We start from the raw sequence: 17,167 nt of genomic DNA on the forward strand, positions 1-17,167 counted from the left end.
CTCCTGGGCTCTGAGATAAGACACTGTTGCGTCAAGAGCGGAACCAAAATCTAAACACTGATAATTAGACTCCTTTTCAGGACAAAGTACAAACAATTAATTATTCTGTTCTAAAATGTTCCCTATAAAAGTGACACCTTTTTAAAGTGTTAAACTCAATTGTGCTGCAGGATAGTTCAGTGTAAGCACAGATAAACCAGGATGTCATATGATCCGCCACCGTCCGTTGTTGGAGCCACGCGGCTACAGATTTAAATGGCATAATCAGCCACTGAAAAGTGATTGTTTCAGATTCGAAAAAGTTTGAATGGTGGCACAAGCCGCAGCAGATTAAGGAAGCCTGTGTGCCAGATCCTGCCATGGCTTCAGCGGGGGAGCAGAAATTAAACTCTATTGTGTGTTAATGGCTGTGTGTAATGGCTGTGTTCAGAGCCGCTGAGGCGTGAAGGGCCATAGCTGGACCCAAACTCTATTTGCATTAACTAGAGGGCCCACACAGCAGTGCATGGACTGTGCTGTCCAACTGCTACTACATTACCCGCACGCACACTGTTGATTTGGGTGGTGAAATGTGGAATAGTGTGTTGTTTTTAGATCATCTCAATTTCCCGTCTGTTTGGTTTAAAATCAAAATGCTGCACAGAATAAACAAATTTGAATTGCTTAACTATTCACTAGTTAATCTCTTTGATTAATTATTGATATTAGCCAAGACATACATATGTGCTAAGTGTTTCAAGGGGCCATGCTAACAGAGTTCTCGATGCCAAACACAGATACAGATGGTTTTTATGATTCATCTGCCATGTTGAGTGTTTGCATACCTGATGAATGCTCTCTGACAGTTGGCATGTCAAAAATGAATAGAGGGCAGAGTCAAAAGTGCGGAATCATAATGAGACCATCACTGACACTGCAATTACGCTCTTCATTAATTCAGTCACAAGTGGTGAACAGCTGGTGACAGAAAATATAATCGACATGCGATTAATTGATTTCCTGAATAGGAGCGTGTTAGTGGATGAGTTGTTCATCAATAGTGACAACAATGTGCTCAGCATGTGAGTAACTGAGAGGGTAAAACAAATTAATATGTCTTAACTGCTGAGTGAGTCAGCCTTTCAACGAGACTGGATGCTCTTCTTTACAAGACATTTCCATCACATTAATAGTTTGATGTGTAATATTGTAGCAATATTCGCTATAGAATTAAGCTACTTAGATCTGGTAATGTCTTTTTTGTCATTTCAGCTCTTTGGGGGTTGATAGTGAGACAGGTGATCACTTCAGCCCTTTTTATGTTCTATTTCATTGTATTTCAAAGCATAAAATCTATATAACATTTTTTGGGATGATAAATAATTTATTAGAGATGAAAAGCAAATGGATGTACAACAAAATCTAAAAATATCCCTAAGTTTGGAACAGCCAAGGATGAGATCTTATCGGTTAAATTGTGTTAAGATGTGTCCATAAACAACTGGACACATCTTAACACAATGTTGCGTTACAGCAGCACCTTCCATGTTATCACCTAAATGTGTTTTAACTGGGGCTCAATGTCAAGACTACAAAAGCTCCAGCCGAGGACCAGCAGCTCCTCCCTCAACAAAGGTTATGTCATCCGACTCTTTATAACCATCCCTCCAGCAGGTGTTCAGAAGCTGCCCACACTGCTGTGATTCACTTTCTCTTCTGACCCACACCTCAGCAGTTCATACAGTCGAAACGCCACCGGATCTCGGCATGAAGTGCTTGAACAACCGGGCCGACAGCCACCTGACTGGGCAGGTGGAGTGCGAGTTGGACAACTTGGGCAATGGTGCCTGGGTGAACCAGGGCTACTGTGGCTCTCCTCCGCCCCTGCCCCGAGCTGTCAGCACCATCTACAACCCTCAGCCTCTCTTCCAAGGCTCCATGGACAGCATGTACAAAGTGGACACCCCCAGCCCGTTCCAGCATCCACCCGAGGAACCACTAGCCAACGAGCAAAGTCTGGTGAAGAAACAAAGAGGCTGCTGCTCTTTCATCAAAGGTACGAAGAAGTCACTCTGCTGACTTTAACATTAACTTTACGCTCTGAATATTAACTGTACTACTAGTTTCATTGATATTTAATTTTCTTTTTAATTAAAATGTCTTAACTGTCCAGCTGACTAAATAAAGTAGGTCTTTTACAGAATTTCATCAGCTTTCCTCCGTTAAAGTTACCCTATTCGTGACAGGTCTTTACAAACAACCTACAAAAATACATTTGGGTCTAAAGTTCATAACCGATGACTTACATTGATATTTTGTGTTTAGGGTTGTGGGGCACAACATTGACCGAAAACACCTCTGACAACAGGGAACTGTTTGTCCGAACCACGCTGCGGGAGTTACTGGTCTATCTGGTGTTCTTGGTGGACATATGCCTCTGTAAGTTATCTACTCATGTTTGTCTCTCATCTATCGTGAGGAATCGATACTGACTCCAAAACTACGAACAGTGGCCTGATTAAACAGTATTTGAAAGTAATTCCACCCAGTTAATGACATATGAAAGTGTCTTTCTACGTCTAGAAAATGTTATTTTAAGTTCTGATAGTTAAATTAGATTTAGGTTTACACTTTAATACTCTCCTGGATTTAATTTGCATAATGTTACCTATTGAAATCCCTTCCACACACCACCCCCCAATATACGATTTTAACATATTAATTACCCATAAAGAGAATAAAAATATGTCTCTAGGTTTGAAAAACACTCCATTACAGTGTTCCCAATGACGTGAATTAAATATTTTCTTTGTTGTTTGTGTACTTATGTACTTTATTCCTACTTTAGTATGTTTCAATCAACTATTGTTTTCAGCAACCCTGATCACTGCAGGATGCTACTGTATAGGGCACTTTGGACTGTTGATACACCCTGCTTTAATGCCTACCACAAATGCCCTTCCCATCCTTCTGCCTGAAAGCCATTGTCCAACTGAGCATTAGGAGTGAAAGGGACATGGACACTGCTCTCTTGCCTTTTAGCGATAAGAGCATTAGGCCTCGTCTATTGTTGCTTTGTTTGGGTTAGATTTACATTCTTTGATTAGGCCATTTGTGTCAGGCCAGCGTGCCCTCTCCTCAAACAAATTACAGCCTCTAATCTGGATCTATTCTACAGCAGCCAAACAAATCCTCACTGAGGCTTTGCGTGTCTGCTTCTGAGCTGTCTTATCTTGGACTGCTCAATAGAGCAACGTTTAGAGCTGAGCCTGAGCAAAGACCGATAGCAATCAGTGATTGGATGTTAACAGTGTCATCACGTTGTCTTTCAGTGACGTACGGTATGACCAATTCAAGCACCTACTATTACACTAAAGCCATGACGGACCTGTTTGTGAATACAGCCGGTGAAAGTGGGGTTAGGTTTCAGTCCATTGGCACCATGTCCGACTTCTGGATTGTGAGTTTTCCTCCAAATTAATTTCCTCTATTGTCATCACAGTGCCAAAGTACAAAAATGTTTCAGTCTGTGTGAATCCACCCTGTCGTTGTATGAACAGTATGCCCAAGGCCCACTGCTGGACGGCCTCTACTGGACTAAATGGTATAATAACCAATCACTGGGGAGCGGAGACCAGTCCTTCATCTACTATGAGAATATGTTGCTGGGAGTTCCCAGGATGAGGCAGATCAAGATCAAGAACAACTCCTGCAAGGTCCACAATGACTTCCAAGATGAGATCACTGGATGTTTTGATGTCTACAATGACAAGAAGGAGGACGACCTCGGCTTCGGTCTCATTAACGGCACCGCGTAAGCCCCTCTTCAATATTGTTACAGGGACACTGTGCTGTTCTATTTTCTTTGGTTATTTTCATGCCCTTTTGTTCCTCTGCAGCTGGACCTACCACAAAGAGAAAGAGATCAAGGGCTCCTCTCACTGGGGCTTGCTGACCACCTACAGTGGAGCAGGATACTATCAAGACCTGAGTCGGACCAAAGAGGAGAGCGCCGCCATAATGACGGAACTGGTGGACCACCTATGGCTGGACCGAGGAACCAGAGCAGTCTTCATCGACTTCTCCACTTACAATGCAAACATCAACATGTTCTGCGTTATCAGGTAAAAGTGCACAAGTAAAAGCAGCAACTTTACCCATTATTTGGTACCCAGTCATTGGTTAATCAAAGTTTCATCTGCTTCTTTTTTAGGTTGGTAGTTGAATTCCCAGCCACAGGTGGAGCAATCCCTTCCTACCAGATCAGAACGGTCAAACTGATTCGCTACATCACCTACTGGGATTACTTCATCCTGGGCTGTGAGACAGTCTTCTGTGTGTTCATCCTCTACTATGTTGTGGAAGAGATGCTTGAGCTACAAATACACAAGTTATCCTACTTCGGAAGCATCTGGAACATACTGGACATTGTTGTCATAATGGTAAGTAAATGTAATGTGTTGAATCAAACATGTAATTTTCTCTGATTGAGCTTGGCCCTAAAATATGAAAATTGTTCTCCTTCCCAGCTCGCCATCGTTGCCATCGTATTCAATATTTTCCGAACCGTCAAAGTGGACAAGTTGCTTGGAAAACTCCTGGAACAACCTGGAATCTATGCTGATTTTGAATTTCTGGCGTTTTGGCAAACACAATACAACAACATGAATGCTGTGAACTTGTTCTTCGCATGGATCAAGGTACAGACATCTTTAACTTCATCTCCTTACTTGGAAGTGTTACCCAGCTTTGGTGTCATCCCGAACAATGTGTGTATTCCTCTTGTCCTTGTAGGTTTTCAAGTACATCAGCTTTAATAAGACCATGACTCAGCTGTCCTCCACACTGGGAAGATGTGCCAAAGACATCTTGGGATTCGCCATCATGTTCTTCATTGTCTTCTTCGCTTATGCTCAGCTTGGATATTTGCTCTTTGGGACAGAGGTTGATTCCTTCAGCACCTTTGTGAAGTGCATGTAAGTTGTGTCAATCACGACAGCTCAACAGGAAAGAATTAAATTGGCTGAATGAGCATGAATTTATTTTCTTTTTCCTCCCGCAGCTTCACACAGTTCAGGATTATTCTCGGAGACTTTGATTATGATGCCATCGACCGTGCCAACAGAGTTCTTGGGCCAATCTACTTTGTCACCTATGTGTTCTTTGTTTTCTTTGTTCTGCTGGTAAGTGGTTCCGTTTTATAAGACGTCTGACTTTAAAACAGAAGAAATGAGCAGCCTCATCATTTCTCCATGCACTTGTTTCTCAGAACATGTTTCTGGCCATCATCAACGACACATATTCTGAGGTCAAGGAGGAGCTCTCATCCCAAAAAGACCAGCTGCAGATTACGGACATCATCAAACAGGTAAAGGCGATGACTTGAATGTAAAAGTAGAATCTATCAATATACAATTTTACACCAAAAAATATTTATTCTTGTAATTCAGAGCTATATGAAGACATTTATGAAGTTGAAACTCAAAAAGGAGAAAATATCAGATGTTCAGAAAGCACTGCGCTCTGGATCTGGAGAAATTGAATTCAAGGACTTCAGAGAAACTCTGAAAGAGTGAGTAACAACATATTCAAGAGAAGGGCATGTGTTAGCGTTGGTGTTAAAGTTAACCCTCACTGCTCCGATGATCTCATAGGCTGGGACATGCCGATCATGACATTTCAGCAGCCTTCTCGCGGTTTGACTGCGATGGGAACCAAATTCTAGACGAGGGCGAACAAGAAAGGATGAAAATCGAGCTTGAGGAAAAGAGGGTTTGTGACTCACACAATAAATGTGATAAAACACTTTCATTCAGTTTTTTGACTCAGTTCTTATCCAGCTTGACAAAGTAAAAAAGATTAAGAAAAAATGCAGACGAGGCTGTTTTCAAAGTGGCTTTTCCAATTTTTTGTCAGGATGCTCTCAGCGCTGAACTCAACAATCTTGGAATGAATTACGGAAACGAATTACCGGAGAAGCCTGCTGTGACCACCAGTGAGCAGAAGAACCACTCCGGTCAAATCTTTGTGGATCAGGAACAATTTCTAAAGTGGGAGAAGTTTTTACATTTTGCCTATGATATGTCTTGAAGTATTTAGTCACTTATTTCATTCAAAGGACATTAACCAAAAGCTGAATTTTCTTTCTATCATCACGAAAGACTGGTCAGACAGGTTCTCCAACTGGAAAGCTCTGTGGCAGGCATCTCAACCAGGATGGAGTTGATTATGGAGAAACTGGGATTACAGGAGAAAACCAATGGGAACGAAACTGCAGGGAAACCGTCTGCAACCAATAATGATGTGAGTATGGAAATAAGTTCTAGATTTTCTTCAACCTCATTGTATAAAATTCATGAAGTAGACTCAAAGTGATGTTTAAACTCTGTAGCCGTATTATAAGGAAAATGTCTTAACCTCATAAAAAACTTTTTCTAATAAATAAATAATGTTTAATTTTCACTTAACCCTGTCCAGAGTGATGATGCTGCCTCAGATAGGAGCGTCCTGGTTTGTGTGGACAGAGGTACGAAGGCCGATCTGTCATTCAGGAGACCAGCACTTCGTACCAACACCACTTACGACTGTCATATGTGATCAACCCTCTGGGAAACCAAATCTTTGGTTATCTGGAAGTCAGCTGACACACGCGAATGTATATGGGTCACACACCAACAATATTTTGTGCTTCACAACTTCTCTATATTCAAAGTAAAAGTTCTTCACTTTGAAAACAACAATTAGGCGATAAGAACAATACACGACGGACAGTATGACTTACAAAATGTAGCACTTTCCTTCAGCCACTCATTTTATGGTCACATGTAAATACTGTACTCATACTTTTTGAATTTGCTTCCTAGGTGCCTGCACTAGAGCTTATATAATGGAGTGGTTAAAGCTCAGATTTACAGAGGACTACAATGTACACTGTGAGGCCTGAAGGTAAATCTGCATATTGTAAGTGTTGTGGAATATCAATTTATTTCAACTGTAGGCTAGAGGAAAAAGTTATGCAATATAATCTATTATTAGTGCAGATGCCACTCTACATCTGAGGACATGAATGTTTGCCTTGCTTTTGTCACGTAATGTTTCTGTATGTTAAAGTTCTATTGCAGTTCCTCAGAAACTATCACCCCCATGTAGTTTAGTGAGACGTCTACTAAACAATTTTACAATATATTTTTTTAAGTTCATTAAGTTCATATACAGATCAGTCGGTAATTATTCATCAACTTCCTGAGCTCCAACAACCTCATGTTGTAACAGGGCAAACGTGATGAGTGACAGCATCTATAGCTCTTCATTAAAATCTGTCTGGATCAGGAACATATTTATTGTGCCAGTGGACTGGATATTAAGAAATGTGGTTGTCATCTTTCAGGTTTCATATGACCCAATGGTACTGCAGAATAAAAAGGATAGAAGAGTTTTTGTGCAAATGTATAGAAAACTCATGCTGTCTAGTCAATTAATCATTCAGATGACACAAACCTGAGTTTAATAGTAGTTACTATGTTTGTTAGAATCCCTGTAAAGACAATTTTACAGTGAATTAATGTGTAAAGCTCAATTTATTAGTGTATAATTAATGTACCAATGAGCAGTTTGAAATGTTTCTTTATTTGAAGTGACTTGATATTTTCTGTTCAATGGAAAACTGTTTTCATCCTTTATTACCAAACATCACTTCTGTTGTTCAACGTACATGTATTATCGTCATAAAAGCAAATTGCCAATACATTCATTATTTTAAGCAAGAAATACATCATGTGTCATAAGCGTGCAGTTCGAGCTGAAACTTCACCTGCCTCCTGCTACGTCCTGAAAATGGCACACAGACTTAAAAATGGGGAAATCCACGGTTGAAAAGAATTTAGATCTGTAATGGAGCCTCCGCAAATAACAAAGTTTGAATTTACCAGCACATCAATTAAGGCTTATGCATAAATAATATTGTTGAAATTTAATGATGGCATTTTATCTCATAACATTCTACCTACAGTATGTACATTATTTATTAAGTTTCATGAAGGTCTGTGATCAAGGTTTATATTTACACTCAGCAAACATGACCCTGTTTTGTTAAATGAACATCCCCAGCTCTAATAAAGTAACAAAAACATTATCAAGTATGTTGGCTAGTACGACAGGAGGAGTAGAGTGAGCTTACAGGGAGTGTGGTACACTGTACAGAATGGCACATATGTAAATAAAATCCAAATAGCAGAATGTGATTGAGAAATCCTCTTGTTATTTTAGTTTTCTTTTTTTTATTGTTTACCTGGGCTATATGAACATATTCTTCTAAATAATGAAGAAAAGGGGCAAAAGTGAATGCGGCCCTGACAAATGAATGACATTTAGAAAACCTTCCACTTCCACCAAATTTATATAAATTAAAACAATCCCAATTTATAGTGTGTGTAAACGTTTGGCAGGGCCACTGAAAATGTTTTGAATGTCGTCAAACATAATGCAATGTCATTAGGGGCTGGTTTTAGTGAAAAATTGAGTCTTCAGTTCTTTGCAAACTCTCACAGCCATCAGAAAGAAATCACTTTAATTTAACTGAGGTTAACAAGAGGAAGGGATAAGGAAGAAAATGTTTAAGTTCAATATTCCTCCAGGAAACCAGCCCCAGAAGCTGCACACACAATCAGTGAAATTTACAAAGTTTGGGGGTTGCACTGTTTTTACAATATTTTCTTTGTACAGAGAGCATGTGCTAAATAGCCTTTGCTTTGAGACACAGGATTATAAATTAGTCTTATCTAGGCTACATTTCAGTGTAAAGTAAAATCCATCAAAAGTCTGCAAAGAACATACTGATCACTCTGATACAAAACATGAAAACATAATTGTTTTTACTTTGAGAGCCATGAAGGTGAACGTTTTTTTTAATACACAAAATTTACCCAAGAGACAGCACATTGCGCTATAATTTGCGCTATAATCTCCTTTAAAGCCTTGTTTATTGTACAAATAGTCTCTTCACATGTACTGGAAAGGTAAGCTATGGTTCCAGGGCCTCTATTCACAAAGCATTTTCATTAATGTATCAAACAGGACTGAATTTATAGATATTGTATGAACTGAAGCAGATCATGTTGCACAAATTCATGATAACTGATCATACGTGCTTGATCTGTGCAACACTGTCATTACTGTATGCCTTTTAAAAAACTGACATATATTACAAAAATTAACGTATGAAGACATGTGTGGATTTGTCCTCTGTCGTATAAAATGACAGAAAAATGCCCCAAGTATGACAAGTAAATATTTTGACGAGTCTGTAACTAACCAACATATTTTCACAGAAATATTACAAAACCATATTGGCAAAGTGAGGGCAGATATTGCTATAGTTTAATAGTTTAACATGTTATAAAGTTTGAGGTTTCAGAGGATTTTAATCCTCATCATATTCCAGTGAGCTGCTGGACTAACACGATGGCTTGTAGTTAACTGTGCTTTTAGCTCCACAGAATAAAATCTGTTTTGTTAGGATTTTATAATCTTTAGAAAAAGTGTTGCTCTTTTTTTTTTATGGTTTGGCCAATTTTTCAATTTATATGATGTGATGAGAGGAAAAGCACCAAAGAGTCTGTCTGTTGGATACCTATCCTGTAAACATGCTAATGCTTCAAATCCTCTTGTCACAGACCAGGTATGATTTTCATAGGGCCAAACATTTACATGGCTGGACAGATAGTCAGGTGGTTTGGATTAACTTCAGACGCCCAAGAGCACTTTTCCATAGCAGAACTCTTAATTATCATCAAATAAACTTTAAAGAAGTTCTAAGTCAAATTAGCATAGTCATTTAAAAGAATCATTTTACTAGCGCAGGAGCAACTACTTGCTACAAAGGCTTTGTGAATATGGCCCCTGTCCCTCTGTTACCAAAGATGTCCAGTTGAAAGAGTGCTGTGTGGTCTGAAGGCTTCACAAATGCTCCTTGGTGTTACACTTAGTTTAGAGCCAGCTCACTGTGATTGGTAGCCAGCCATGCTGAAGTTGGTCAAGTTGGACATTACTGGAGCAGGTTGGGCTGCAGCCTGGGCTGACTGAGATCCAAAGTTTCCCACCCAGGCTGGTGACTGGGACTGCCTGAAATACATGATTACAGCAGTTAGTATGACTTGTGGCCACTGTGTACAAAGATGAGCCGTGTTTTAAAATAAATCTGCATGCAGGAAAAGCCCTCCATTTATATCTTAGAGTTAGCATCAGTCAGGATTCAGAGGTATTTAATGGTGTAACTCTACTAGCTTGTACAATGAAATCTCTATAAACAGATTTATCACATATATATGCAGAATCTGAAGGTGGGGGACAAGATTTTGGGGCTAGAAGCCTTCTGTTTTCTGTTTGTAGTTCGACCAATCCCTTCTGTGAAGAGAGCAAACGAAGTGGAACATATTGACTGGAATGCATCGGCTATCAGCTTTTTAATTTATCTTTATTTCATATGCAGATAACTGTTAATAGTAATCTGGAGCTAAAACACCATTAAAAAATCTTGGCCTGGATAATTACTGTCTTCAACGGAAATATTGCTGTTACCCCAGAGGCTAATTCATCATCAGATGTTAACTGAAGGGCTCCAAGATTGGTAACAATATAGTAACTGAAAATAAATATAGTAAATGAAAAAAATATTATTTATATATATATATATATATATATATAATATTTTTTTTATTTATACACACACTACAGAGTAAAACTCACTCTACTCCAAATCCTTGCTGGTTCCATGTCTGGTTGTACATGCTGTAGGAGGGAACTTGCCACCCATTGGTCACGTACTGACCATACTGCTGCTGCTGCTGTTGCTGCTGTTGCTGCTGCTGCTGCTGCTGCTGCGGACTTCCATAGACCTGGTTCCATTGTCCCCACTGATTGTACTCAACCTGAGTGAAGCCAGGGAGAAAAGGTGAACATATGTCCTATTAGATGTGACCTCTACGATTAATAAGGAACAGATAATATTATAAATTCTGCAAGATGATTATAATATAAATACAAGAAAAGTAATTTTGCTAAATCTTTTAACTCCGCAAGCATATCTTGGGATTGATAATATATCAGTGTCATAGTCTGGCCTAAAAACCAATGTTTCTCTGACAGTGTTAATTAAAGATCTAAACCACCATCAAGGATTTCCTGCTGTCCCTACCTGCTGTGGACTTTTCGCCATATCAGGAGATTCTTTGCCCCAGTAGCACTTCACCATATGTCCTTCAATGGCTGTGCCATTGACGGAAACAATGGCATGGGCAGCACTGTCATGGGAAGAAAACCTTAAAAAGAAAAAGAAGTAGAAATTATCTCCCAGCATTTCTATCAGGCAATTCAGAAAATAAAATAGCATTAAAATAAATTAAAATAAAAGCATTAAAACTCTGATGTAACTGATCTGTTGTAAAAGCACAGCGGTGAAGACAAGCACGACAAAAAAGGCCACTGTCACTGAGAGTGGAATTAACTGGCCTGTCACTGAGTCATGCCAAGTGTTTGTGTTGACATCTAGAGGCCAAATGTTGTAACAGACTGAAATGCTACCTGATGAAAGAGTATCCTTTCTCTGGGAAAACTCTGACTTCCATTATTTGACCAAAGGGTGAGAAGGTCTGTCGCATTAAGTGTTCTGGTGGAATAAAACAGAAACAGGTTTATGTGATTAGTTCTGTGGCTATTTGATGACAGTGTTCTACAAGTACTCAGACTACTACGACTAAGGGTTCTAACAATGGCTCCTCAGAGAACTTGGCACTTGCCTGATAATCCTGACTGGATCCCCCCACAGTACACGGTACAGTTCTGTGGACTGGACTGAGTCAATACGTCGTCAAACTTCAGCAGCTTTGAGCAATCTGAAATAAATACAAAACATGCAAGGAAGGTTCAAATCATTATACACAATCTTAAGGGGTTATAATCAAACCTATGTCAAATCTGTGCTTAATGAAATATATGACAAAATGATCTACATCCATATTTGATGTCCTAATAAATAAATAAAAACAAAATAACCAAAGATCTCTGGAACGCTAGTATACAAATATCTTCTCAAAGCTGTACAAAAATATTGTCAAATAAAATCGAGTTAATGCTATCTCATTTTGTAACCCTATACACTTGCCTCAGGTCGAAACTACAGGGGTAAATGCGACCAAGATGTATTGAGGACTGATCGTGATCCGATTAGCGAAAACACTTGCGGAGTTGGTCAGAGACGCATTGACACGTGTAAATGCAATTGCGTTGTCAATCCACATACAACAACTACATGAGCGGATATAATAGTCGTGCATCATTGTTCCAAACCAGCAAAGTAGCAATAACCAGTACACACAATGCAGTGTTCCCCTTAATCCCCACGTTATTCAAGATACCTGAGGAAGCAGCGAATATGAGACCAAACAAACAAACAAACAACAAGCAAACACAATATCACAGCATCACAGATGGGTACAATCATCTATTTTTCTTATATTTTTTGGTGACCAGTACAAACAAGAGCAGAATGTGACATGAGCTGGAGCGATCGAATCACTATCAGATCTCAACACTGGAGACATATACGACCAGATAAGGAATTGAAAATTATGATTATGAATTGTATCTGGATTCAATTTGGTGTCTTTGCATTACGTAAGGTCAGGGGACTGATAAAAGGTGTAATTTGTAGCAGAGCTAACAGGGGAGTGAGGAAAATCTCAGTCAAACAGGGTGTGCAAACACCAGCACCCTCATGAGAAGAGCTGCAATCACCCAAAAAATGTGTGATTCCCTGTGTTGGTGTACAATTAATGTCGGGTTTAAAACTTACTGTCCTGGGAACTCTTTGGAGCTGGTGGTTTACGTGTTGCCCAGTTGGTCCTGATTTGGCGTCCTCCGAGCCACTGTCCCCCCATGTTGACAATGGCATTCTCTGCATCCTATAAATCCAAATCAAACAGTTACACCACTGGATTTGACTTTCCTCTGTATTGTGTATTAGTGACCACAATCAGTTCTCAAGATATAAATTACTATTTTTAAATCAATGTAATATTCAAAATGTTGATGTAAATTGTAATGTTAGATGATTTTTAGTGACTATGGTGTGAATAATTTTTATTTTAATGACTTTGAATGCATTGAGGTAAGATAATAAACAGAAAATAGAAATAACCTTCAGTCTGTGTTCTTGCACTGGAACCTTACCAGTTTGTTGTAGAAGGACACAAATCCATACCCCTTTGATTTGCCTGTCGCCATGTCCTTCACAACACGAGCGTCCCTGCAGGCAAAAGTTAAAAACAGCTTCAGTGCACTTTTCATTTGAAATGCTTCAAACTTAAAAAGGAACCACGCAAAACACACTGAACTGTGAATCCTCTACTCTGTCCTACATTAACGTATATTAGCTATCATGACTTTTTACTGAGCACTGACTCCAAATGTAACTTCAAAGCAACACTTGAAAACAAAACAAAAAAAATACCAAATAGTACAAATACATGCAGCCTACAGTATTTAATAAAAATAAATAAAATTCTGATGTATTAATGGATCCTTGCCTCTAAGCACCACTGTTTGTTCAATGCTCTCAACACTGAGTTAAATTCACAAAGGAACAGATTCTATGGATTACCATGCATTCTTAAAATCTGCTATTGGTGCTCTTCCTTCAAATAGAAATATATATATATATATAGAAAATATCAAAAGAGAAAAAAGGAATTAAACGGCATACATGGCCTGTTAACAGATTTCTTTATTTTTCCTGGTCAATTCTTTACCACCAATATGGAGTATGGAGTTTGGGGAGCTGCAAATTTTAAGAAATTGACATTTTCAGTAATTTTGGAAGAGGATCATTACACTACAAACAACACTATGCAAATCAAGATGAGACAATTTAAACATAGGTTTAGAGGAATACATTGAGTATTGGAATTTGTTAATCTAAGCTAAGTCATGTTAATACATATCATCTACAAATAATGACATATGGAAAGAATGGAATAAATAGAGAAAAACTACATCTGTGTCTCCAGAGTGCACAGTTCCTTGCTGTTAGCCTTCAAGCTCCTGTCCAATCCTATGAGCATTTCTGTAAAATAACCAAAGTGCTATTACTTCACTGAGACGCACAACTAAAAGCGGTTCAGGTTCTACATACAGCTTACATTTTGCTGACATACTGCAAAGTTTACTTACCACACCCTAAATGTGTAAGGAAAAGCAAGAGTAGGCTAAAAGCTAACACTTCATGTTAAACATATAAACAATAAACAGACCACAAGTAAATATCCACAGATAAGTACTGGAAAACCTATAGGAATTGGGATGCAATAACTTTTAATCCTTAAATGAGTGTGTTCCAATCTGTCAAAAGTGTTTTTAATGACAGAACAGTGTGTATGATAAAAATAGGTTGAGTTCATCTACTTTCCCGTGAAGTTTAAAGGTATCTTGGTTTATCATGAACTATGTTTACATGCATGTATGTGGTGTCTTTTGCAAATAATAGAAATGTGACATATACATTCAAATGAAACAAAATTAAGCTGTTCGTGAATACTAATCTTTTCCATTGACCTCTTCACACCTGCTCATATATCAGTCTCTCTACCTAATTATTTATTCTCTCATGGCCTCCATATAGTACTTATTTGAATGGCATCCATCTCTACAGATTAATTATTATCGATCAGTGGTTTTAGTCTCATTGTGTAATACAAGCTTTTGTTTCCCCTTTACAGTTAATGAATATGTTTCGCCAGTCATTCTTGAGTGCTTTTATAGGATAGCCATCAGAGACATTAAATGAGAGGGAATGAGGAGAGAGAGAAGGGGCTGACATGTCAGAAAGGTCCTTGGTAAGAGTTGAATTGAGTACAATGTAGTTCAGCATTGACCACTATGACAGGGTGTCCCAATGTTTTTTTTTAAAAACCCAATGATTGTTTTTAACCCAAAATAAAATAATTAATCTGAAATCAGACAGTATCTTGTCAAGTGTTGAGGAACAACAACCTTCAGGATGCCAGCTCTTGTGGTCCAGAGTTCAAAATCATGATAATTTTGCATACTGTCTGAATTTCTATATATAGTTTATATTTACATTTAAGACAACACCCATGCCATATGCATGCAAACACAGTTCCAGTTGGCATATGCTTACAGGAGATATTAATATAACCTTAATATTGTCCAACAAAATCATTGTAGCAATGACATTATTGCACTGTACATAAATAAAGAAATATCCCCTTTCAGTAAAAACTTACGAGATTTTCCCAAAAGGTGCAAAAGCAGCCTTGACATCCTCGGTGGAAATCTCTGGGCTCAAATCACCCACAAAAACATGGAAGTGATCTAGAACGAAACAAAAGGACAGAAACAATTTATTATTCTCTGGTATACAATGGTTTGAGTGAAGCAGAAATCAATAAGTGATTACTTACTGGTTGTGTCTTTCTTCAGGCTACTGGGAGTGGTGGCCCAATTAACTTTGACCTCCTGAAATCAGAGTTCACAGACAAGATTTCAAGACAGAGTTGGAAAACAAGGATCACAGAGGAGTTCTGACCACTAATGACCTGCTTATCCTCACTCTTCATCGTAGATCAGACAAGTTGGCCTACCTTTCCTAGTATCTTCCTCCCGTTCATGGCTGCGAGGGCTGCAGCAGCATCTCTGTGTTCAAAGAACTCCACAAAGCAGTAGGGGTCGTTGCTTGTATGCTGCAGGGACAGAGTCAAACACAGCAGCTCAAGATGTGTGTTCCATAATTTTACAGACAACCGTGATCTGACTGCAAATCAAAACAATTGCCCATTTTCATTGTATTCACATTTCTTAACAGTCGAGCCGATTTTTTAAAACTGTATCAGTTTGAGTTTTCTTCCAAAGGTGGGACACACAAGAAAAATAAATTATACAACCTAAACATCATTTTCTCACCTCTGTGATCATCTTGCAACTTTTACAAGGTCCAATCTGGGTGAAGAGTTGCAGAACCAAAATTTCCGTCACATCCCGAGAGAGGTTTCCCACATACCTGGAGGAGGAACATGATTTCTTAATGAGAGCTGTTACAGTTTGATGCCGGCCACAAAGAGCTGGTAAAGACAGTGACACTATTCTGACAAAGTGACGCACAGACAGATTACTTCTGGAGTTAGCTTGTGACCATCGATAATGAATTATCAATGTGACGTAATTTACATTAGCTTGACATACACTAAGTACAGTTGACGCGCCGCTTACTTAAACATCATATTTTAAACAACTTTATATGTATTACCCTGGTGTTAGCAAAGCATTAAATGTTAATGTTGTCTGATAATATCCACCGTGACTGTGATGACAGCGGCTAGCTAAGTTAGCTACCAGCTGCCGACGCTAGCGAAGCTAACGCTACGACACTTTAAGGACACATAAAATGACTTACAGGGTTTTCGGGTAGCTATCGTCGTCCATGGCAGATGCCGACAGTCACCAGGGCAGGAAACGTTAGTTACTAGCTGGTTAGCTAACGCTTACCGACTCCAGTGTGCGCTGTCAACTACAACAACTAGCTAACTAGCTATGAAGCTAACTAACCGGGCGCCAGGACATACGTCACGCTGAGAGCCGAGAGAACGTGGGTGATGAGGAGCTCAGGCGAGGTCAGGGTGAGGAAGATAAAAGAAAACATGTTACACCAGAATCAGAGGAAATTATACCTTTATTTTAGATAGCTGTGTTTCTAGTGGGTGATTTTATTTATTAGTTACTACAAAAGCCTTAGAATCGAACATAATAACCACTCATATTAACACATTTTGCAATGTCTGGAAGTAATTTGAATGAGAGACTTTTATTTTGAAGTGGACCGCAAGGGTAGACTTGTTTTTAATGACCGGTGTTTCGAGTTCTGTCTGCACGCCGAGACTTGATGCACCTCGCGGGAGCGCGCACAGCTACAGCGGAAAGGCGATACCAGACGTGATCATCTCTACTATAATGTACTATTTAAAAATAAAAATATCTTCTCGTTTGTTTGGTTTTTCAGATACTATTTCCAGCTGATATTTTGGGCTGTTTTGACTTTACATTGAACATTTCATACTCATCTGAGAAAATGAGGGGATGCAAATCTCAGCAGGCTGAAAATCTGCTTTGCAGAATAATGCAT

General features: G+C 38.9%; 2 protein-coding genes across 4 annotated transcripts; one reads left to right on the forward strand and one right to left on the reverse strand.

Moving 5' to 3' along the window:
• Positions 1–1,682: 1,682 nt before the first annotated feature.
• pkd2l1 (polycystic kidney disease 2-like 1) lies at positions 1,683–8,824 on the forward strand. Its single transcript, XM_034609185.1, has 15 exons — positions 1,683–2,035; positions 2,305–2,418; positions 3,312–3,439; positions 3,540–3,793; positions 3,879–4,103; positions 4,193–4,421; positions 4,509–4,679; positions 4,774–4,955; positions 5,042–5,162; positions 5,249–5,347; positions 5,430–5,551; positions 5,634–5,751; positions 5,896–6,029; positions 6,141–6,282; positions 6,457–8,824. The coding sequence occupies exons 1-15, from the start codon at positions 1,747–1,749 to the stop codon at positions 6,574–6,576; spliced, it is 2,448 nt and encodes an 815-aa protein (XP_034465076.1). The 5' UTR covers positions 1,683–1,746; the 3' UTR covers positions 6,577–8,824.
• Positions 7,586–16,647, reverse strand: tial1 (TIA1 cytotoxic granule-associated RNA binding protein-like 1). 3 transcript variants are annotated; one of them, XM_034609194.1, is made up of 13 exons: positions 16,442–16,632; positions 15,952–16,048; positions 15,633–15,731; positions 15,453–15,507; positions 15,276–15,363; positions 13,204–13,279; positions 12,827–12,935; positions 11,772–11,867; positions 11,557–11,641; positions 11,171–11,294; positions 10,858–10,904; positions 10,723–10,821; positions 7,586–10,098 (listed from the first exon to the last, which is right to left on the reverse strand). In XM_034609194.1, exons 1-13 carry the CDS (start codon positions 16,468–16,470, stop codon positions 9,975–9,977), a joined length of 1,128 nt encoding a protein of 375 aa, XP_034465085.1. In that variant the 5' UTR covers positions 16,471–16,632; the 3' UTR covers positions 7,586–9,974. The 3 variants fall into 3 exon arrangements, with proteins under 3 accessions (XP_034465085.1, XP_034465084.1, XP_034465086.1); XM_034609193.1 differs by having other exon boundaries at positions 10,723–10,904; positions 16,442–16,647; XM_034609195.1 differs by lacking the exons at positions 15,276–15,363; positions 15,453–15,507; positions 15,633–15,731; positions 15,952–16,048; positions 16,442–16,632 and adding an exon at positions 13,736–14,019 and having other exon boundaries at positions 10,723–10,904.
• Positions 16,648–17,167: the final 520 nt, after the last annotated feature.

Source organism: Hippoglossus hippoglossus, chromosome 15 (assembly GCF_009819705.1).
Source record: "Hippoglossus hippoglossus isolate fHipHip1 chromosome 15, fHipHip1.pri, whole genome shotgun sequence".
NCBI lineage: Eukaryota > Metazoa > Chordata > Actinopteri > Pleuronectiformes > Pleuronectidae > Hippoglossus > Hippoglossus hippoglossus.